Raw genomic sequence first — 22,727 nt, 5'->3', positions numbered from 1 at the left:
AACATGTTTAAGAAATAAATATATAAATATACAAGTATTTAAAATAGGATTCATTAAAATTATAAGAAAACTCTGAAAGAGTGTAGAAAAGTAAAATATGAAATTAATGATAATTTACGAAATGAAACCGTATTTATGTCAGATCGGGCTCTTCGTTAATGGAATTCTTGATTCTTAAAAGAAGTGTTGTTTTCCACTTATCTAATTTACTAAGTTGATCATATTCTCTAACTTTTTCTGTAAATAAATCAGAATCACCTGATTCAATGGCATGTAAAATATCCTAATGATATTCATATAATGCAATAATAAAAAAAATATCTTACTTCCAAAAGTTTATATTCACGAGTTGATTGAAATGTTAAGTCCAAATCAATATAATGTTCAAGAGCTCTTCGTGCAGCGATCATATCCTATTTTTAAAATAAGAAAAAAATATACCTATAGAGAATTATTGACCCCTGAATTAAAATGACATATTCCTGCTTTTAAAAAATAATCTTTTACACTCCATTTCGTAAGGTTATTATTAATACTTTTTCGAGCAACTTCTTCGAATTTTTGAATTGCTAAAGAATATTGTTCTTCCAATGCAGCAAGTTCTGCAACTTTTAAGTAAGCCTTGCTAGAGAGGCTAAAGTAATATTTAGCACGTCTGCGTTAACATATATACTTATAATATACGCTTCAGCCTGGTCATTAGAATACCATTCCCCTGCTTCGTCATAGCTTTCAAGAGCTTTTTGCATATCCATTAGCTCTGTTTCATACAAAGCTGCCACATCCATTTTATATCCGGCTGCTCTTCTAAAATTTCCCCGATAAGTGAACATTTGGATTGCAGTCTCAATAACACGAGCTGCATCTAAGAATAATAAATATATTTATACAGGATACCCATATTCAGACCTTCTGGATTTGTCTTTCTGTATACTTTATAAGCCTCAACAAGTGTATTTGCCGCCTCATCTTTCTCATCAATTTTTAACTGCATTGATGCAGCTTTCTCGAGTGCTTCTCCTGCTTCTCTGCCTTTAAAAAGTAAACAGAATGAACAAAAAAAGGAATATATTAAATATATTTTCATATTAAAATATTATACACCTTGTTTTTGTAAACGGAATGCATTTGCTGCTGCAAGATATAACTCTGCTGCTTCTCCATAGTTATTGCCACCAAAAAGTGATAAAAATCCACCATGACTTGCAGATTTTTTATTAGCCTAAAAAAATTAAAGATAAATAGATTAAAATAACTTTTAATAGTTACTTTCTCTAAGAGTAATCTCGGATCTGTCATATTTTTTAGAGATTTAGTTATACGTTATTTTTTTGGAGGTTAAAGCTGCAATCATCGATTTAAAATAATACGTCAAAGAATATTTTTATAAAAAATAAAAATGTTTTTAAGAAAAAATTTGATAAAATATTCTATTAAAACAAAATATTTTTTTGAAAAAACAAATGTATTTTTTTTAGGATTAAAAAAACCAGTTTTAAGACAATATTCAAATGTTGCACAATCACAAATAAAAGAAACAAAGCTTAATGATGAAGTAACAAAATATTTAGATAAACACATTTTTAAATTAGAAGATTTTCTATGCTTAAAAAAGGATAATACTGATGGAGAAATAAATGATAAAGTTTTGGAACATATTTTTCGAATGTCTTTGTTGTCTGTTCCAAAAGATGATGAAAAAGAAAAAATAATTAAGAAAATAGCGAAATATGTACAGTTTGTTAAATGTATTGATGATATAGATACCAGTAATGTTGAAAGATTAGTGACTATTAGAAAAGATAAGCCAGTTCGTTTGATTTTAGATGAGATTTGTGAACCCGAGCCAGTGCCTGAATGGAATGTACTAGGATTAACAAAAAATAAAGAGGGTGATTTCTTTGTTTTGCATAAAAAAAAGTATGAATTATTGTAATAAGCAGATTTAGTTACTACACATATACCAAAAATATCTCAAAAATATTTCTTCTTAACTACTGTTGCTAAAAAATGCAAAAAATAGACGTTATAATTAAAGAATATAATGTTTATTATATTTTTTGATGTATATCTTATAATCGATATTTATGATTAATTGCACTTTTAATTTTTTAAAAAAAATACACATATTAATAGCTTTATTTTCTAAATATAACATATAATATTTATTAACAGATGGCGTTTGTTATATTTTTAAACAGTAAATTTTATTATTAACTATTATGTTAATAAATTTAGACTCATTCGTCGGTCCACTCCATAGAAAAGTCTCCTTACTTTTAAAAAAAAAGAGTAATAACAATGCGGTGAAATTTTATAAAATAATACTATTTCTTTGAAAACCGATATAAATAATGAAAAATATAGTATCCTCAAAAAAAACGAGAATTTCTGGTGAGCATTCTTTATAAGAATTGAAAAATAACTAATAAATAAGATCAAGAAATATCTTGTTCTGAAGGAGAAGATGATCCTTGGAGTGACAACAAACAAGAATTCAGAAGTGTTTCAGTGTGTTCTACATTAATTGAGCAGGAAAAAACTTCAGAAAAAACTATTGAAAAACGTCAATTTCGAAAACGACGTCCTGAACAAAAAAGACCATATACATATGATCTGTTAAAGCACAGAGAGGAATTTAGAAAGTTGGGAATAAAGCCTATGACAAGCATGTTTTTAGATCATTTAGATTCTGGGAATTCGGATTCTCAATATACATCTGAAGATAGTGAAGATTCATATATGAGTTTAGCACATGCAGCCTCAGAAAGTCAAGATTCAGGTAGAATTGTATTGTTTTTGTAAAGAAATAAATTCAAATAATAATCAGAAATCTTTAAATGGTTTAAATCGAATGCAAAATTTATTAATCCAAATCGGCATAATTGGCGTCTTAAAAGAACTAGGAAATTTTTGCAAAAACAATTATCTTCAAGCTCGAATAATTCGGAGGAAATAAGCCATGTAAGTATATATATATGTATATTTATATATATGTATATTTATATATATATCTACTTATAAATATACAGATATACATGGTTAAAATATGTATTAATTTTTTTAGATTTCTAGTTATAATTCAGAAACAATGATTGATACTATTGCTGAACCATTCCAAAACTCTGACGATGTGATTGAAGTTAAAGATAAAGAATATCATTCTGAAAATAATATATCAAATACATCAACACTGTCTTTGAGTAATTATTCACCTAGCATTTCTACTGGACGAAATTCTAAAATAAAATCTATTTTGCTAAATAGTGTTGATATAGATATAGAAAAAAGTGATTCCCATTATGAACAAAGTCTTATAAATGATATTTCTCATTATAAAAAAAAACTTAAAGGAATTCTTCCACCATCATATCTTACTTTAGAAAATAGATTTATTACTTCAAATATACATTCGAAAGAAAACGCATTTAAAAAGAAAAAGAATTTTCAAGAAAAAGAAAATAAAAAAGGTTTAGTAAAAAGAAAAATGGCAAAATTTCCACCAGTTTCAGAATCTTTCTTAACGATTATGAATACAGAAAATTTGTCAGGGGAATCTGAAAGAATAAACAACTTAAATTTTACTGAGGATAGAAATGATCATAATTTATCTAGTCAATCTTCTGATAATAATAGTGCTTTAGAAAAAAAATTAATAAATAGAATGTACGCAAAGACAAGAGTACTTAATAGTTATTTGGACTTGAAAAAAAGGCGTAAAAAAGATAATATATATAAAAAAGATTTAGAAAAATCTTTAGAATATATGTTACCAAGAAAAAAAATTAAAAAAAAATTAAATAATTTTTCACATGTTATAATAAGAAAACGTCCTGCAATTAAAATAGGAATTTTAGATATTTTTAAAAAATATAAAGATAAAAACCATCAAATTTTTCCAAAGTTTATCAATTTAGCATGTCGAATTATGAAATCTAGAAAAGATCTTGGCAGATGTTATCCTTATAAAAAGTTTTTTTTTTTTGATAACATTGATGACAGACATGAAGTAAATGAAATATTTAGAAAATGGAAACAAGGCATTTTAACTCCAGTATATCTAAAAAATGATATTTTTTCTAGTTATGTAAAATCAAAAATTATAAAAGATTCAGGTGACTTAGAAGGAAAAAAATCAAGTGTATCAGTTAAAGATTATGAAGCAGAACAAAATATAGAAAATTCTAATAAAAAATCTAAAAAAATCATTGGGAAAATGCTTTTTCAAAGAGGATTACAAAAAAAATTAACAGATAATTTCATAAAAAGACAAAATAATCATTGTTATGGAAAAAAAAGTTATGAAAGATATAATACTATAGGAGTTTTTAAGTCTATTTATGATTGGCTGGATAAATTATCATTATATAAGCTAAATATTGATAGAGCTGATACTAATATAGAAAAACAAAAAGATAATTCAACTTTGAAGTTAAGAAAATACCATAATATTCGTAAGTCGACAGCTAAAAGAATTGATTCCAATCATTTTGATGATACTATAATTCATCGTTATAATCTAGATGAAACAAATGTGAGAAAAAAAACTGTTAATGATTCTTTTCAACAATCATTAAAACAATTTTTCTTAAAAAACTCGGCGTTTTCAATGTCATTTAATGTTAATCCTATTAAACAGGGTATTTTTTTCGCTTCAGAAACATTTATTGGCAATGGTCTACTTCGAAAATTGTTGTTAGAATCAGATAATAGTGCTGAGGAATCATTATACTGTATTGAGTCTTATACTATATTCAATTACGAAATACAAAATGACCTTCCTAATGACATTAAAAAAATACAAAAAGTATTTGAGGAGTTCTCATATAATGTTTTAGAATATAATATTCAAAATTCTAAAAAAAAAGATATAGCTAACTGTCCGTTATATTCGTTTTTATTTTATATATTTCGTTATATTACTTTTTGGTTACAAAAGGATGTTTCGGGACTTTTAATAGATTTTTCTAAAAATCTTTTAGAATCATGTGAAAACCTTTCTGAACAATTGATTTCATCAGTTCAATTTTGTCGGAATTTCTCCATAGAGTCTGTTCCAGTAAAATTCTTTTTTCAACTACAAATGTTTTCCTTAATTTTTGCTTTTCAATTTACAAGACTATATTTTACAAAAAACATTTCTAAATTTCATGATATGTGTAACACGATAATAAGCATATCTCAGAGATTGATTAAATATTTACTTCAGCTTGGATTTGATTCTTTAAGTTGTAAATTAAAGAAACAAAATAACCCAAAATATTTATCAAAAGGAATTAGCAATGAGGATTATTTTATTGAGGTTTGGGTAGTAACTATTCATATAATAGATTTTTCTAATACATTGTTTGGTCAATCAATATCTAATTTTTGGACTCTTTTAAATTCTGAATTAAATTCATCTGAAATATATGAATTTCTTAGTCATGAAAAATGCTGGTACTCTGTAATGAATATTGTATTATTATATCAATTTAATTTATCTGGGGTTTCTTATTTTCCAAATGGACCTGATAATTGGTCAATGATAGAAAAAAAGTTATCAATTTTTTTTGAAAACACAGAAATATTTAAGAAAGAATTAGGAAATACTCAAGATGCATATATTCGGACTTTATTTGGGAGATGTCACTATCTTATTTCTACTTGGAAATGGTCATATTCAAAATCTATTGTTATTTTATTATATACTTTTTTTAGTAAAAGACAATTACGTAATTTATTAAGTGAGAATCTACCAGGTTATCCGCGTTTTATCGAAAATCTTAATACAATTATTCCTACATCTATTGAAACATATGACACGTGTTTTCATATTTTTTTAAAATTAATTATTCTAGTAATTGATCAATTAAAAATACAATCAGATGATTTTTTCATATTTTCTAAAGATTTAAGAATTTTAATATCACGTATAATACCTCTTCATAACCGCAAATATTCAAATGATCAGGAACTTTCTATTGAAGATTTTATTTCTCTTGAAAATCATCATAGTCTTTTACTTATATTATTCCGAGCTGTTCCATGTCAGTATCGACCACCTATAGTAATGATACAGGATTTAGTACAAATAGAAAATGCGCATTGTAAGGCGAGATTAGTGAATATTAAAGCGTGGCTTTATTTAACACATTTTCTTTTATATAATTCAAATAATGATGAATTTCAAGCTGTGTGTAGTTGGTATGATTTAGTATTGGATACAACTAGAGAGGAATATCTGTCAATATATCGTGCTCACAAATTTCAACTAGATTTGAAAACTTTAAAATGTTTTTCAAATAACAAATTATTAAAATATAATTTAAAACAACTTGAAAATGTAATGATTTCATGTTTAACTTATAAAAAAGAGATCATTGACTTAGAAAATAACAATAATAGAGAAAAGATTTTACAATTGTTTAGTAAAGGTAAAAAAAATATTTAATTTAATTACTGATATATTGAAGCATCATCAATTAATTTATTTAACTTCTCATCTATTATTCCTAATTCAGTAGTAATTGAAGCATTAAATTTGACATCTAGTTTTATTCGAAAATTATCCAAAAAACGTTCTTACAAAAACCATAATGAACATGTAAATGATAGTCAAGATTATGGTGATATATCTATATTTTATGACTTAATTGACGAATGCGATCTTCAAGATAATATTGAATATCAATTTTCTATGGTTTATTTTCATTTAATTATATTGATTATTTATTTACTTTTTTAGATTATTAATAAAACTTTAAGTGGGCAAATCTTTCAAATGCTATCAAATTATTTAGGTTCTGATATAGAAATTTCGTATGAATTATTAAATGCGATTATTGAATGCTGGGTACTTATAGCAGATCTTTTAGTAAGAAATGGAATTAAAGTAAATCATGATTATTTTATATACATTAAGTTAATTTTTAAAGGAATGGTCAAATTATTTAGATTATGGACAAGAGTCATGGATTCGTTTTGGAAATAATTCAAAAGTTAATCAAACAGGTGTTATTTTTATGTCAAAAGTAATTAAAGAATGTCCCAATGCATATTTTGTGAGTTTTATTTTATTGACTTATCTTTCTTAATATAATATAGGCTTATCGTGTTACATTTATATCATATTGGTTCCGTGCTATTGTTGAGGATAAACTTTATGATCAGCATATTTTAACAAGTCTTATTTTAAATATTGATTCATGTAATAAATTATGGAAAAATCCTCCTTTTATAAAAAAATCTGGTTTTTTTCAAATTCAGCTTTTTGAAATAAAACTTTGTCAATTGTCTATAATTTCAAGTAGTTTCGGAATTATATTTTAATATATATTCTAATAAATATTTTTAGACACTTTAGCGAATATGGGAGAAATTTATAGTCATTTAATCTCTGAAAATTCTATACAAAGTACAAAAAGTGAATTTTTAACTTATTTATCAAATCTTTTTCATTCCATGCGTGAAAATTATCAAGTTTAATATTTTTAATTTTTAAATATTTTAGTAATAAATCTTAGAAATTAATACAAAAAAAAGACAATGATATTGAAAAATATATTGGTTTGTGTCAGAAACTTATTGGCAATGTTTTGCAATATTGTGGAGAATTTGTTAACGAAAACAGTCTTCCAATTTTAGAGTGGTTTACTGATTCAACAAACTTTCCGCAACCAGAAGAAGATATTATTTATACTGCAAAAAAGCTTAAAGGTTATGAAAGAAGAAACCTTCATAATCCTATAATACAGGAAGAATTGTTTAGATTTGTTAAAGCGAAATGTGAAACTGCGTTATTTGAAAATAAGAGAAGTAAATTTTCTACCTTAATGTGTTTTGTTTTAGATGAAACAAAAAATAATATAAATGTGTAAGTTGATTTATAGAAGAATTTATCTTATCAATTACTAGTGAAATACAAACTATGAATCTTATTTCTTTTATTCTTGATGAAATTTTTACTACATATATTATATATTCAAAATCACATATTACATGGATATACATAATTCCTATGTTAGAAGCTACTCAAGAACTTTTTACTAGTTTTTTAAGATATAAATATCAGAATTCAAACATATATTCTATTTTAAATATTATGGAATCTTTTTTTAATGTTCTTTTATCTTGTCTTAAAACTTTTTTTGAATCATCTACTTTATTAGCAGTATATGGTTCTGCTAAAATTTTTGAAATATTAGCAGTTTCAGTTGAATTTTTGGAGTCACTAAGTCATACTAGTTGTTTGAAGAGTATATGTCCTTATATATTTGAAAATAAGTGTATTGAGCATTTGTGGGAGTATGTTTCTAATTTTTTGAAATTGGTACCTATATTTGTATTATGGATATCATCTAGAAAAAAATCTATCCGCTGGCCGGATTTATATATTGTAGAAACACAAAAAAAACAATTAGCAACCATTCAGAGGCAAATACATAGAGAATGGGTATTGAAAGATTTTGAAACAGAATATACTTGGTTTCATAATTTTAGGAATCAGGAAATTAAACTTATTTCTGGTTTTAATGAAGAAAAAGTAATGTGTTTAAATTATTATTATTCATAATTGATTTTTAAAGATAAAACAATTATTATTAAAGGGTGTTTTTAATTTTGTTTTATGTCTTTTTTCATGCGGAGGAACATGGGAATTACGTGTAAAGGAGATTATACCATCTATTTTTTTTGAAGGATTGTTAATAGATCAGAATGTTATTATTGAATTTATGGCAAGCATTGGGAAATTACATGAATATAATAATATATGTAGAAACAAGCATTTTGAAATAAATAATACACAAGTTATACAGCATTCTGAATATTTAGATGATTTATTTATTTAATATAGCAATATTTTAATGTTTTTCTGATTGTATATAAAATAATACTTATGTAAATAGCTATTAAAGAATTAGATAAAAGAATTCAAAATTATAATTGAAACTGTTTGCAAATATCACAATCTTTTAGTGTATATTATATAATTTATGTTCTTTATACATTTTAATGCATTGTATAAAAAATAACGGAATTATGTAAAAATTGTTAAGTCCTCAAATAGTTTCTTTTTTTATTTTTCTAGGTCTATACGTACTAACAGCAGGAATAGATGTAGTTAATCTATAGATTAATAAATATAAATTTAATATAAAATATGAAATACCGTTCTTCAGAAGTTAAATATGGTGCTTGTGTAAGTTTGAAAACAGTATGTAAAGGCATATCTACAAATGGGAAAATTTCTTGGTTAAGATCGCGATAATACCCATAAATACAACGAAGAACTGCTTGATGAGAAATAATTAATACATTTTCTTGACGCTCAAGTTCCATAATAACCGGTTCTAGTCGTGCAATGACATCCCTATATGATTCTCCTCCAGGAAGTCTATAATTAAACTTATCATTTTCTCGTGAATTCCAACTATATAAAATTAAAATAATAATTTTACAATTTTTTGTATTACTCATCAGGAAAGACAACTTTTATTTCTTCATATGACATTCCATCACAAACACCAGAACTTAATTCATCTAAAGCTTTCCATTCTATCTTTTTATAAGGAAGATATTGCGCTGTTTGTATAGTTCTTTTCATTGTTGATGTCCATACCTATGATAAATTATTTCTTCTTAAAAAAGTAATAATTTATTTTATTACAGTAAGAGAAGCATCTCCTACTGACTTTTGAAGAATATTTGGAAGTTCTTTGGCATATTGAAGACCACGATAACTCAAGTCTGAATCACCACCAATAATTCCATGTAAGTTGAATTCACTTTCGCCATGCTAAATAAAAATCAATTAAAAGTAAATGAAAAAAGTATATTTAGTACTCTACTTAGCCATATACTTCTTGGTTTTATATGTAAATTCATTAAATAATATACAATTCTACTTTGAAGATAATCTTGAATTTGATTTATAATAACTTTTTCGCCAACATCTATTAATTTCACATAAGTCATATCTTCGTCTTCTAGCGGTTCATATGCTTGTTCATAATATTTAATTCGCATTAAAAAATCGGACGCAGACTATAAAAATATATGAGCTTATTTTAACAAAAAATAATAAGGTAGAAGAATGCTTCTATTAACCTTCTCTGGATCTTTCCCTTTGTAATCAGGAGAACTAATTTTAACATCCATAATATTATTCATAATTATTTTTTCGTCGTTACAAATTGATTCAACAAACATACATAACACATTGTTTTCCCGACAAACCTGACGTATCCATCTTCGTCTATCTTTCCTTGAGTTAGTTGCATCAAGAATTCCTACAACACCCGATTCATTTTTAAACCATGCCATCATATCTGCAAGTGCCTCTCCTGCTACTTTTTTGCGTACTTGCTCACCAACAGTGTTTTTCATATCAAAAAACTCAGCAGATTGTGAAATAATAGAATATTTACGACGGTAATTTCCAACATTAAAAGATTTTGTTGGAATAGAAAGCCATGTTAAATATCTCCTCATTACATATATAATCAATTAAAATATAAAAAAATGGAAAAAAAAATATCTTTTTCAGCAATATATGTTTTCCCTCGTGCAGGAAGGCCTACTGTGCACATACATATTCTAATATCTTGTTAATAAACTCATAATATCTAATGATCTTTGAATACTGAATATTATCTCTTGAAACTGCGCAAACTTGGGTCATTTTTCTTTCTTTAAAAAAATAATAGGAATAATTTTATGTTTAAGTTATAATTAAAAGAAAAAATAACGATATTTATTGTTACTTTAACAATTGCTTTGAAAATCTCTGATAAAACTTTTTTTGACGTTAGAAATGTGTAATTATTTGATTGTACGATAACTTTAACTTTAAAAAAGAATTAATAAAATGAGAAAATTTGAAATTAAGTGCAAAGGAAAGCCTATAAAAGACTTTAAAGATAATGTTTTAGTTAGTTCTGAGCACACAAAAGTTTCTGCTCTTTTTGAAGCTGTTTCAAAGACCATAGGACTCCCAGAAACTCGATTGAGACTTTTAGTTAAAGATAGAGTTTTGAAAAAAGAAGACAATATTTGTGATATTTTAGAAGAAGAATGTGTATATGTAAAAGATTTAGGGCCACAGATTGCATGGAAAACTGTATTTTTAGTTGAATATATAGGACCGTTATTGATTCACCCATTGATATATGGATGTCCGTTAATTCAGCAATTATTATATGGAAAAGTGGTGCATCATTCTTCTTCTCAAAGGTCACTTCTAGTTTTTGTTTTCTGTTAATTTCTTATTGATTTAGAGTTGTTTTTATACTTGTTCTTCTTCATTTTATAAAACGAGAATTGGAGACATTATGGGTACACCGATTTTCAATGGATACAATGCCAAGAAGAAATTTATTTAAGAATTCATTCCATTATTGGATTTTGGGTGGCATAAACATGGCTTATTGGACATACGGGCCTTGGTTTTCGCCTTTATATCAGTCTCACATTATTTTATTATTCTTTGTCATTCTATGGGGGGTAAAAACATAAAGCTTACATTTCATGCATTTTTGAAATATTTTTTAGTTTTCTGAATACGCTAACTTTAAGACTCATCTTATTTTGCGCAGCATAAGACCTCCGAAATCACGTATTCGTCAAATTCCTAAAGGTTTTGGTTTTAATCTTGTGTCATGTCCAAATTATTTTTTTGAATATACATCATGGCTTATTGTAGCTTCCATAAGCCGTTCATTATCTTGTAAGTTCCTTTTATTAATATATTTTCTTATAATTATTGCTTTAGCTTGGATATTTCTTGCTGTTAGTGGTGTTCAAATGTGGCTTTGGGCCCTCAAAAAGCATAGAAGATATATAGATGAGTTTAATGATTATCCTAAGCAAAGAAAGGTTATGTTTCCTTATATTTTGTAGATAAAATGTCTTTTTTTGTATATTAAATAATAATAATTTTATATTATGATCTATAAACAAACTATTTTAAACAATCTTAGTATTTGTACATTTTTTTGTATATTTATACATTAAAGTAAGAATTGTTATCCTTGTTTTTATAAAAGTAATTTGTATGAAGAAAATCTAGAAAAAAAAATAGTATTTTTAGTCAGAAAGGTCTCAAAGAATATGCCAACAAAATATTCGTCTAATATTAATCCTAAGAAAACACCGGATACTCTTCAATCGTCATATTCATTATCTCGTGAGAACACTGAACCTTTATCATCTTTAATACTTCAATCAAGCCCTGAAACAAAACAAAATGGATTAAATAAAGTTTATTTAAATAACTATCAACTAAAACATGCTGGTTTGGACATTGGAGATCCTGTTTTAATTGAAGATGAACGATCTTTGCCTCGACATTTGCTTGGAATTGCTTGGGTGAATTCTGGAATAGGTTTTGATGGTAATAATTAAGAGAAGTTAAAAAAATGGTTTAAAACAAATTTATAGTAGCAATGTTGTCAGATGAGATGAGAAAGAAGGGTAATTTTGCATTAGGACAGCGTATTTTTGTTAAAAAATACCCAGAACAACCACTTAAAGCTGGTATTATTGAAATAGAGAGTTTAAATTGTGACTTAGAAGGAAATTTGTTGAATAAAATCAAGGATTTTCTTGTAAAAATCAAATATATTTGTATAGGATCTGAGTATGAATACTATCATTGTAGAAGAGCTATTACTATTAAAATTAAAACTGTGAATGGTCAGAATGACATCTCGAATTCTATTAAAGTAATGCAGATTTCAGATAAATGCATTTATCCTGATATATTTTTGGTGATGAATGATACGAAACTTATTTTATCATCTAATGAAAACGTTGATACTCTATTTTTTAAAGTTACATTTGCAGATATTGGTGGTTTAAAACGTCAAATAGAACTTCTTAAAGATTATGTAGAGATGCCTCTTTTAAAACCTCAATATTTTCAAAGATTTAATATAACTCCACCTAAGGGAATACTTTTATATGGGCCTCCAGGAACAGGGAAAACCATGCTTTTTCGTGCTATTGCAAATGAAACAAATGCTTATGTAGAACTTGTTAATGGACCATCTATTATTGGGAAATATCTTGGAGAAACAGAAGCAAATCTTACCAGAATATTTGAAAATGCAAAAAAGCACCAGCCAAGTATTATTTTTATTGACGAAATTGATGCAATTGCTCCAAAAAGAGGTGATGATACTGCTGATCGGAGGGCAGTTGCTAGTTTACTAACTTTAATGGATGGAATGAATAGTTCAGGTCAAATAGTAGTTGTTGGAGCGACAAATAGGCCTAATGCTTTAGATGAAGCACTTCGTAGGCCTGGAAGATTTGAAAAAGAAATTGAAATAGGTGTTCCTGATGTGGATGCTAGATTAGAGATTTTGAAACTTCATTTTGATAAAATGCCCCACAATTTAGATAAGAATGATATTGAAAATTTAGCAAAAAGAACACATGGATATGTTGGTGCAGATTTAACATCTGTTTGCAGAGAAGCTGCAATATCTGCCATAAAACGAGGAATTGCTGAAAATATTTCAGATGAAAATTTTAGTATATCTAAACATGATATTGAAACTGCATTAAAACATGTAAGGCAAAGTGCAATGAGAGAGGTAATATAAATTTTATTTTGTCTAATTATCTGATATATTGTAAGGTATTTTTAGAGACGCCACATGTTAGATGGTCAGATATAGGAGGACAACAAATGGTAAAACAAAAGCTACGTGAAGCCATTGAATGGCCATTAACAGTATGTATTTTTATATATTTAAATCTTTTAAAAATCGTTTTAGCATCCCCAAACATTTCTAAGGTTGGGAATTATTCCGCCTAAAGGAATTTTATTATATGGACCACCTGGATGCTCAAAAACATTGATTGCAAAAGCAGCTGCTACAGAAGCAGGAATTAATTTTTTCGCTATTAAAGGTCCAGAAGTGTTTAATAAATATGTTGGAGAAAGTGAAAGAACTATTCGTGAGATATTTAGAAAAGCACGCTTAACTAGTCCAAGTATGATATTTTTTGTATAAAGGTCTTTTTAATCATAATATATTTTTTTAATTCATTTTAGGATGAAATAGATGCTTTATCAACTAATAGAGGATCAGGAGAGGAAACAGCTGATAGAGTATTATCAGCATTACTTAATGAATTAGATGGTATTGAAAGTCTTATTAATGTTACAGTTTTAGCTGCAACAAATAGACCAGATGTCATTGTAAGTTTTTAAATATAAATTACCCTTAAAATAAATTAAAAAATTGAGGATCATGCATTACTACGGCCTGGAAGATTTGATAGGATTATATATATAGGTCTTCCTGATTTAGAAACACGGAAAGATATTTTTAGAATAAAATTTAAAACTATGAATATATCAAATAACATAGACATTAATTATTTATCCGAAAAAGTAAGATATTCTATTAAAATATAAAGTCAATGTTTATATTATTTAGACAGATGGATGTTCTGGTGCAGAAATTTCTGCATTATGTCAAGATGCTGGAATCAATGCAATGTATGATGATATTAATGCAATTAATATAGAAAAGAAGCATTTTGACAAAGCGTTAATGAATCTTGTTAAACGTACAACACCAGAAATGATTGATTTTTATACATCTTTTAACAATGGTCAAATACTTAAATATACTTGATTATATATTATTAATATTTCAGAATTTAAATTTGAAAAAATATTTTAAAAAATTATATCATATTTTATTTATTTTGTTCTATATTTTTTTGAAAGAAACCTATTCCAGATGAATTTTTGAAAAAAACGTTTTATAAAAACATATTATTAAAATATTCAAGGGAAAAATAAAAATAATAAAATTTATATTTATTATTACTATCAATGCATTAAGGCTAGTATATGATAAGGATTGATGTTTTTTCTATTTTTAAGAAAAATTTATTTTATAAATCTAAGTTGTTGACATCAAGAAAAACTATAAGTTCAGAAATAAAAAAAAAGAGGAAGAAATGGACTCTTCCATTACCTTCGAGTTTAAATGAGGTACAAAAAGTAGTTTTAAAAAAAGATTCAGTACTAAAAACATCTCATTAAAAACTAGTAAATTCTAAAAAATAACTAGGAAAATAATCAAAAAGAAAACAATTCATTTCAGCAGTGGAAAAAACAGAAAATAGCACTTAAAGAAAAGTTTCCTGAAGGCTGGAATCCTTTAAAAAAACTTTCACCAGATACAATGAGTCAAATTAAAACTCTCCGTCAACAAGTTATATTTTTTATTTTTTTTAAATAATGGTATATTTACAATATTAGGACCCAGCATATACTGTTCCTGTCCTTTCAAATATGTTTAAGGTTTCACCTGAAGCAATTCGAAGAATTTTAAAAAGTAAATGGGAACCGTCACCTGAAGAATATGCAGATAAATTGGCACGATGGAAAAAAGTAATATATAATACTTTTTTCTAGAATTTAACACATTATAGAGGAAATCTCGTATGAGGGATATTTGGATGTATCAAACGAGTAAAAATGATAAAATTTAATTTAATTAAAATATATCTTTTTTTATTTTGTCAAGTTATATATTCTTTAGATGAATTGCTCATTTATTAAAGGCTGATGGCGTTTTTTGGTTAATATTTGTATAAATATTTAGTCAGAATGTTTCAATATCTATGTGTTTATTATTGAGGTTATAAATATTTTAATTATATACAACTAATCAATATTTAAATTATTATGACTATTAAGAGTTTTTTGTGTTTTATTTTTACTATAGACTGTTCAAAATAAGCATCATAACTAGATATCATGGTAATATTTTAGAATAATGAAAAATTAATTTTAAATGATAAATATTTTTAAAATATTTTAAAATTTTATTCAAATTATTTGGTCATTACTAATAAAATATTTATAGAAATGCTAATGGTTTATGAAAAAAATACTAAATTTAAAAACATAAAATAAATGTATACATGTTATAAACAAAAACAAGTTTATATTTAAAGCAAATATGAAAAAATCATTGAATCATCATAATGCCTAGTAAAAGGGTTCGTTTTCGGAATACTTCATAAATTCACAATTTAATATATTTAATTATAATTCTTAGTAATTTTGGGTTTATATTTTGAAAAAAAAACTTTTATGAAAATAGCTTTAGATCGAGTTATATGGTTAAAAATTAACATTTAATTATCAGTAATAAAAACTGAAAGTAACAGAATGCATATTTCATGGATGTTGTATATTTTTTGCAAAAAGCTTAGTCATAAAATCAATAACTAGTTAATTCATTTATGCATTTAAGTTTTTGATTGTAAATAAAGTTTTTTCTATCTGATTTAATTGTGTTTCAATCATAGTTATATCTTGATTAGCATCGTCTATCTTTTAAAATTAGTTTAAAAATACTTTTTTATATAAAAAATCCCTTTAACTGGTTTTTTAAATAATCAATAGAAGAAACATTTTGTTCTAAATGTTTACACAAACTAAATACTTGATTATGAAGCATTTTTTCTTGTGTTTCCATTGTACTTAGTTGTTTTTTTATATTTTTTATCCTGAAATGAAAAATATTATTCTTCAAAGAATTTTAAAGTAAAAAATACTTATTAATTATAGGATCTAAAATAATATCCTTTGTATCTAAAATAACATTATAAAGCTCCTCTTTGGTCTTATCTAAGAAAAATTAGAATTTTTATATTTTAAAAAAAAAAATACCCAAATCCTTGCATCTATTTTTTTCATTAGATTCATAAATTTTTGATAATTCTTCAAGTGATTCCATAGATAATTTATGTATATTTTGTTTCTTTTATTTTTACAGGCTAATATTTAGATTGACGTCGTCAGACGATGCAATCAACGTTCATCTTTTTGATCTGTAAAAATCTTGAAAAAATCATATTTTCAAAGGCATAAAATACTATGAAATATATGGAAATACGTTTATGAAAATTAATTGAATAAATCTTTATTTAGAGAATATGAAAGACACACAAATAAGTGAAAATGAACACAAAGAAAAAGCTCAAAAAACCGATATTTTAAGGAAAAAGAATACATTAAACAAAGCAGAAAGACGTGAGAAGATATCAGTAGGTAAATACAAGTTGTTTTTTCGAAAATTGCATGAAAAACGGCTTAAAATAGCCAAAATCTATAAATAACTAATATAAATCATTAGATGAGACAATCAAGGACTCCTTACAGACATCTGACTCGTCTAAGAGTCTTTCATTGCCTCAGAAAACCGGTAAGTTTCCTATATTCTGCTTTTATGCTTGATATAATGGGAATATAGTATCATCTATAAATACATTTTTATCTGATAATCCTTCTAAAGAGACATATCCAGTACCAAATCAAAATGCTTCTTCAACACCATCTTTGCCCTTTCACCGTCTTATGATGTCTATCCAATCTATGGTTGGTCAAGAATCTGCTTCATGGAATAATAACACAGGATCATCATGTAAAAATTATACTGACGACACGGCTAATACTAAGACTGTTAACCAAAACTCTGTTTCATCATTGATTAACCGACAGACAAATGATATGTTTCGTCCAAATATTGAGATGAACTTTCCAAGACCTATGAATCAGCCTCCTTTATTTAATAATATCTTGGTTCATGATAACGACACTGATCAAGATAAACAAAATTATAATAGATACCAACACGTTCATTTGTTTGATCAAGTTTCACAACTTCCACCGCCTTTATTTCCAAATAATATGATGATGTTATCAACATTACCCTCTTTATCACAAGGACATCAATCATTAAATCAAAACATGGACCAGGGAAAACAATATTCAGTAAATCACGTGGAAGAAAGCTATAACTCTTCATCAAAAGGTATGCTTCCTAATAAGTTTAATGCACCCTCTCCAAAAGTTCAAAAAAATTTTCATTATTGTACAGGTTCTAGTGGAAAATCCACAGGTTTTTATTTAAATGATCGACCAAATACAGAGTTTCATGAAAATCCACTCAAACAGCCACTAACTCCTAAATCAATGTCTCAAGAGACTATTCGTAGTTCAAATAAAGTGAGCATAACAGATGATCCTCCTAAGACATCACAGGAAATCTTGCCTCAGAAAAAAAATCAAAAGGAAGGGAAAAAACAGTTTTTTCGTCCAACAGTTCCATTGCCCAGGCCAAAATTGATAGTTAAAAATGATGCTGTTATGAGTTTTATAGAAGGAATCGAAGAAAAGGATCTGGGTGAACATATATATACACCTTTTAAACCCGTCCCATGCCTTGACGGAAAACTTAATGGTATATTGACTGTTCGAATAGCTAAACAGTACTTTTATAAATCAGAAAATGACGGTATTAAAAAACGGGCATTATGGGGTACAGATATATATACAGATGATTCTGATATTGTTGCAATCCTGCTACATACAGGTCGTCTTAAAAAGAAAAGACCCTCATGCGATGCAATCGTCAAGGTTCGTGTTCTTCCTCGCTTGATTAAGTACAGCGGAAGTTTAAGACATAATATTATGTCCCGCGGTTGGAAAACAAAGCATGACGGAGAAAGCATTATGATTGAGGATTTTAAATGGGTTGAAGACAAAACAAGAAAGGGTCGAGGTGATATGAAAGAAAGAATTGCTGCTAGATATAGACTACAGCTTTCTTTATAAATTCTTTATAAAATTAGGTCTTTTTGTTTTTTTGTAATCTTTGGTTTTTAAAAGCTTAAATACACACTTTTACATCAATAGATTTTACATAATTACATAAAATAACAATGTATTTGCACTTATTGCTGCCGATCCACCTTATGCAAGCTATCGCGTGTCCGTGCACGTGTGTGTCCTGTGTACGAGCTAAGTTGCCGTTTATTGTGCATATACGCCGCATATACTGCGCATATACACCGCATATAAGCACGCAAAAGCGCATACAGAGCGTTGTTAGGCCTTATTTCGCACATTCTTCTGCAACTCGCTGCTGATGTCTCCCGTCCAGCCGCCTCCCCCAGCGCCTCTAAAACAAACAAAATACACGCGGGTTCTGCTCCCTATTGTGCTCTTAGTAATAGCCTCTGCTGGATGGAGCGCCGGTCAGTCTTCCAGATACATTGCACTGCTTCCAACGGTATGTTTTGCACATTTGCTGCAAGATTACTGCATATATGCATGCATATGCATGCATATACACGCATATACGTACACTATATGCATTGTATATGCGCACTATGTGCAATGTATGCGTGTATATGCGCCGTGCATTCATAGATTTGCATGCATTATACAGCGCGTCTGGGTCATTGGGCTCTAATATCTACAGGTTTTAATGTGGATGCTTGTCAGCTTTTCTGCATGCCTCTTTGGCCTGCTTGGCTTCCAGCTGGTCCGGTTTCAGGACAAACGAGACGCATATAATGCGATGATAAAGGTATGTTGCGCTGGGTTTGCCGCTGTTCCTCACAAAACAGGACATAAACGAGGCATCGTGCTGGCTGCGCAAGCACGGTATCGACGTGGATGCACCACACTGCATATAACACGCATACAATGTATATAGTGCACATAATACACACTGCATGCACCGCTATACACTTATACTGTACTATGTTTAAACACGAGTGCATATACGCCGCATATATTGCGCATATAATGCGCATACACTACGCATATACCGTGTATATTGTGTATATAGCGTGTTACACTGTATACACCGGTACATCGTGCATATATACGTATATGCCGACGACAGCTACTGTTAGCGCACACCACAGTGCCCGCCGAGGGCACTTTGTACAGCAGACTTATGCCGCCGCGTAAAAAAGGCCCAATACGCCTCGAGCAGCAGCGCAATGTCCGTCTGCGCTTCACAACGTTCCCCGTTGTGCAGCCAATTAACCAGAAAAACTATTATACGTATGTCATATGTCAGAGCATTAAGAGTACTCGATACTCGGATATACAGAGATGTATAAAGATGTATAAAGAGATACGGAAATGCTCTGTTTTGTGTTGTTTTGTGTGTATTTGCTGTGTTCTGACTGCTGCAGTGAGTATCTTAAGCGGGAGGACCAGGTTCGCCTGTCTGCATATATATAACTGCTTCTTACATGCACAGCTGCTGATGTGTCGGGCAGCAACATGGACGGATGAGGGAGATGGCGAAGACGAGGAGGACGACGAAGACAAGCAGGTGAGCATTGTTTCCTGGGTATATGCGTTCAATGCAGCGCATATAGCGCATGCACTGCATATCCAGCGAATACCGCACGCACCATACTGCAGTATGCGCATATACTGTGCACACTGTGCACACCAGGTGCATATATATGCATATATGTGTATACATAATATATGGTAGTGTATACATACGTGTAGTATGCACATGCTGTATATGCGTGTGCACTGCACTAGAGTGCACTCTGCACTGTATATTGCTTGCAAGATATGCAGCAAAAGGCCAATGGCGTGCAGCTGCCTGTATATATGCGTGCCAACTGGAGTATATGCGTGTTTCTCTGCCGCTTCACTGCTTATCCGGCTAACTACTCAGGCAAATGATGCCAAAGTCCTGGTGCTGCATCCTGGCTCGCAGTATCTGCGTATCGGCCTTGCTGCAGACGCTTTTCCACGGACGATCCCTAATGTTATTGCACACCCACACAGAACCGACTCCCATGATTGCCATGTTGCTGACATAGCTGAAGATGAGGACTTTGACCACGCTGTGCAGACTTTGGAAGTGGCTTTGCGTGCGCGGCTGCGGCTGTCAAAGCGCCGCACACAGTCGAATGCACGTGAACTGGTCATTGCATATAACCAGAATGCCCTGCCGGAGGCGGCAGAGGCGGACGCGGCGCCGGAGTGGACGGATGTCGGCGCAGAGCCTGCGGTGTTCGTGGGACAGAAGGTACGCGATACACTCCAGAGAGCGCTGCTGCATGTGTGCGTCATGTATGCGCCATATATGCGTTATATATGCGTTATATATGCGTTATATATGCGTCATATATGCACAATATATGCATATGTACACACTATGTTATGCACGTTGCGCTTTGCATGCTCTATGCACAGCCTATGTAGATTGTGCAGTGTCTGCAGTATATGTGCTATATGCGCTCCATACACATTGTATACACTGTGCTCTGCAGTGCACAGCTCTGAATGCGTTAACAATTACAGGCATTGCTGCTGCCGCCAGACGCCTTGGATAGATACACTCTGTACTGGCCGGTGCAGCGGGGCGTCTTTAATACATATAACTATGCATCGCCACGCCAATGCATAGATGATGTTGCAGCAATCCTTGTTGCTGCACTGGGCGAGCTTGGCATGCAGCGTGCAGACTGGACACCGCTTGCAGTTGTGCTTGTTATCCCCGATGTATACGATAAATGCTATGTTGAGGCCATGCTTGATATACTTATTCGTGTTCTCCAGTTTTCAAAAGTATGCGTGCTTCAGGCAAGAAACACGCGTTTCGCGTTTCGCGTCGCTGACGCGTGCAGGAGTCGGTATGCACAGTCTTTGGCGCGGGGCTGTCGGCAGCATGTGTGGTCGACGTGGGTGCACAGACAACGAGTGTTGCGTGTGTCGAGGAGGGCATTTGTATTCCTGAGTCAAGGTGGGTGCAGCGCATATATACGCACAGTCCATGCATTATACATATTATATGCGGTATGCTATACATGCACACTGCTGCACAGTGCATATGCAGTAAATATACAGTATATACAGTGCATCTGCTGTATATTTACTGCATCTGCTGTATATTCAGTGCATATGCTGTAGATCCACCGCACATGCTGTATACATGTATGCGCTATATATAGTGCATCTGGTAGTACAGTGTATATGCAGTGTGCTGACTGGCTGCAGAATACAGCTTCCGTATGGCGGAGACGATGTTACACGCCTATTTATACAGCTGTTACAGCGGAATGCCTTTCCATACAAAATAGACCTCCGGCGTATCCACGACTGGCAGCTTGCAGACACCCTCAAAGTCCGCTATTGCACTTCTTTTGTCGGCAGCGCAACAGTGCAGCTTCTCGACTTTGTTCACACCTCCTCGACAGGCACCCACCGATACCGCTTTAAAGCATACGACGAGCCCGTCCTCGCCACAATGGTAAACTATGCGTGCGTCCTGTCCACTCGTTCATGTATATTTAGGCCTACTTTTTCCCCGCCGTCTTCCACTCCATACATCCTGCACACATTGTGCAGGAGTCACGTGACCTCCCTTACAGAAACTCTTACAAAGACTCCACACATGCACAGCAGCCAGAGGCCTCGGCCGAGACTCCGGACACCCCCAGTGCAGACACGGGACACTCTCACCCTATGCCTCTTGATGATGCAATTATACAGAGCATCATGCGTGCCTGTGAACATGCGCCTTCAGACGACCGTCTCAAGACGATGTGTGCAAGCATTCTTCTCGTTGGTGGCGGACACGCTTTTCCCGGGTTTATTCATGTTCTCGAGGACCGTCTTCGGGCCCGCCAGCCAGCAACGGCACCGATCCGCTTCCTCTCACCGTCACGTGACACCGACCCGCAGATGCTTGCATGGAAAGGCGCGTGTGTCTTCAGCCAGCTCAAGATTGCACGTGACTTTTGGATCAAGCAGCGCGACTGGGACCTCCTCGGTGTGCGCTGCCTCCAATACCGCTCGCTGGGGTACTTTTGGAACGGATAGCGCCATGGCTTCTCCATGGTCACGTGCCATTCACTGCAGGTCACGTGATTGTGAATGA

At 30.4% G+C, this 22,727-nt stretch overlaps 10 protein-coding genes across 10 annotated transcripts; 7 read left to right on the top strand and 3 right to left on the bottom strand.

The window, feature by feature from the left end:
* Positions 1-133: 133 nt before the first annotated feature.
* Positions 134-1,299, bottom strand: T551_03190 (uncharacterized protein; the record flags this gene model as incomplete). Its single annotated transcript, XM_018375453.1, has 7 exons — positions 134-283; positions 327-413; positions 460-634; positions 685-859; positions 898-1,032; positions 1,105-1,222; positions 1,270-1,299. The coding sequence occupies 7 exons, from the start codon at positions 1,297-1,299 to the stop codon at positions 134-136; spliced, it is 870 nt and encodes a 289-aa protein (XP_018228352.1).
* Positions 1,300-1,399: 100 nt separating this feature from the next.
* On the top strand, positions 1,400-2,023 carry T551_03189 (uncharacterized protein; the record flags this gene model as incomplete). The annotated part of the gene is made up of 2 exons (XM_018375452.1): positions 1,400-1,892; positions 1,941-2,023. The coding sequence occupies 2 exons, from the start codon at positions 1,400-1,402 to the stop codon at positions 2,021-2,023; spliced, it is 576 nt and encodes a 191-aa protein (XP_018228351.1).
* A 331-nt stretch (positions 2,024-2,354) lies between these two features.
* T551_03188 (uncharacterized protein) lies at positions 2,355-8,831 on the top strand (the record flags this gene model as incomplete). The annotated part of the gene is made up of 12 exons (XM_018375451.1): positions 2,355-2,394; positions 2,438-2,782; positions 2,831-2,964; positions 3,068-6,416; positions 6,456-6,682; positions 6,728-6,874; positions 6,918-7,043; positions 7,087-7,288; positions 7,337-7,461; positions 7,506-7,855; positions 7,897-8,524; positions 8,568-8,831. 12 exons carry the CDS (start codon positions 2,355-2,357, stop codon positions 8,829-8,831), a joined length of 5,937 nt encoding a protein of 1,978 aa, XP_018228350.1.
* A 210-nt stretch (positions 8,832-9,041) lies between these two features.
* Positions 9,042-10,473, bottom strand: T551_03187 (fructose-2,6-bisphosphatase; the record flags this gene model as incomplete). Its single annotated transcript, XM_018375450.1, has 6 exons — positions 9,042-9,108; positions 9,152-9,412; positions 9,456-9,601; positions 9,650-9,778; positions 9,826-10,026; positions 10,090-10,473. The coding sequence occupies 6 exons, from the start codon at positions 10,471-10,473 to the stop codon at positions 9,042-9,044; spliced, it is 1,188 nt and encodes a 395-aa protein (XP_018228349.1).
* Positions 10,474-10,849: 376 nt separating this feature from the next.
* T551_03186 (uncharacterized protein) lies at positions 10,850-11,880 on the top strand (the record flags this gene model as incomplete). The annotated part of the gene is made up of 4 exons (XM_018375449.1): positions 10,850-11,214; positions 11,259-11,484; positions 11,533-11,707; positions 11,753-11,880. 4 exons carry the CDS (start codon positions 10,850-10,852, stop codon positions 11,878-11,880), a joined length of 894 nt encoding a protein of 297 aa, XP_018228348.1.
* A 210-nt stretch (positions 11,881-12,090) lies between these two features.
* On the top strand, positions 12,091-14,633 carry T551_03185 (uncharacterized protein; the record flags this gene model as incomplete). The annotated part of the gene is made up of 7 exons (XM_018375448.1): positions 12,091-12,373; positions 12,421-13,580; positions 13,625-13,720; positions 13,764-13,997; positions 14,045-14,191; positions 14,240-14,386; positions 14,433-14,633. The coding sequence occupies 7 exons, from the start codon at positions 12,091-12,093 to the stop codon at positions 14,631-14,633; spliced, it is 2,268 nt and encodes a 755-aa protein (XP_018228347.1).
* A 221-nt stretch (positions 14,634-14,854) lies between these two features.
* On the top strand, positions 14,855-15,501 carry T551_03184 (uncharacterized protein; the record flags this gene model as incomplete). Its single annotated transcript, XM_018375447.1, has 4 exons — positions 14,855-15,028; positions 15,078-15,221; positions 15,269-15,400; positions 15,442-15,501. 4 exons carry the CDS (start codon positions 14,855-14,857, stop codon positions 15,499-15,501), a joined length of 510 nt encoding a protein of 169 aa, XP_018228346.1.
* Positions 15,502-16,379: 878 nt separating this feature from the next.
* On the bottom strand, positions 16,380-16,757 carry T551_03183 (uncharacterized protein; the record flags this gene model as incomplete). Its single annotated transcript, XM_018375446.1, has 3 exons — positions 16,380-16,527; positions 16,576-16,648; positions 16,691-16,757. The coding sequence occupies 3 exons, from the start codon at positions 16,755-16,757 to the stop codon at positions 16,380-16,382; spliced, it is 288 nt and encodes a 95-aa protein (XP_018228345.1).
* A 199-nt stretch (positions 16,758-16,956) lies between these two features.
* T551_03182 (uncharacterized protein) lies at positions 16,957-18,637 on the top strand (the record flags this gene model as incomplete). The annotated part of the gene is made up of 3 exons (XM_018375445.1): positions 16,957-17,071; positions 17,157-17,225; positions 17,274-18,637. 3 exons carry the CDS (start codon positions 16,957-16,959, stop codon positions 18,635-18,637), a joined length of 1,548 nt encoding a protein of 515 aa, XP_018228344.1.
* Positions 18,638-20,087: 1,450 nt separating this feature from the next.
* T551_03181 (uncharacterized protein) lies at positions 20,088-22,727 on the top strand (the record flags this gene model as incomplete). Its single annotated transcript, XM_018375444.1, has 3 exons — positions 20,088-20,174; positions 20,517-20,873; positions 21,816-22,727. 3 exons carry the CDS (start codon positions 20,088-20,090, stop codon positions 22,725-22,727), a joined length of 1,356 nt encoding a protein of 451 aa, XP_018228343.1.

This window comes from Pneumocystis jirovecii (assembly GCF_001477535.1).
Source record: "Pneumocystis jirovecii RU7 chromosome Unknown supercont1.15, whole genome shotgun sequence".
Lineage (NCBI taxonomy): Eukaryota > Fungi > Ascomycota > Pneumocystomycetes > Pneumocystales > Pneumocystaceae > Pneumocystis > Pneumocystis jirovecii.
This window is presented reverse-complemented; position numbering and strand designations above follow the sequence as displayed.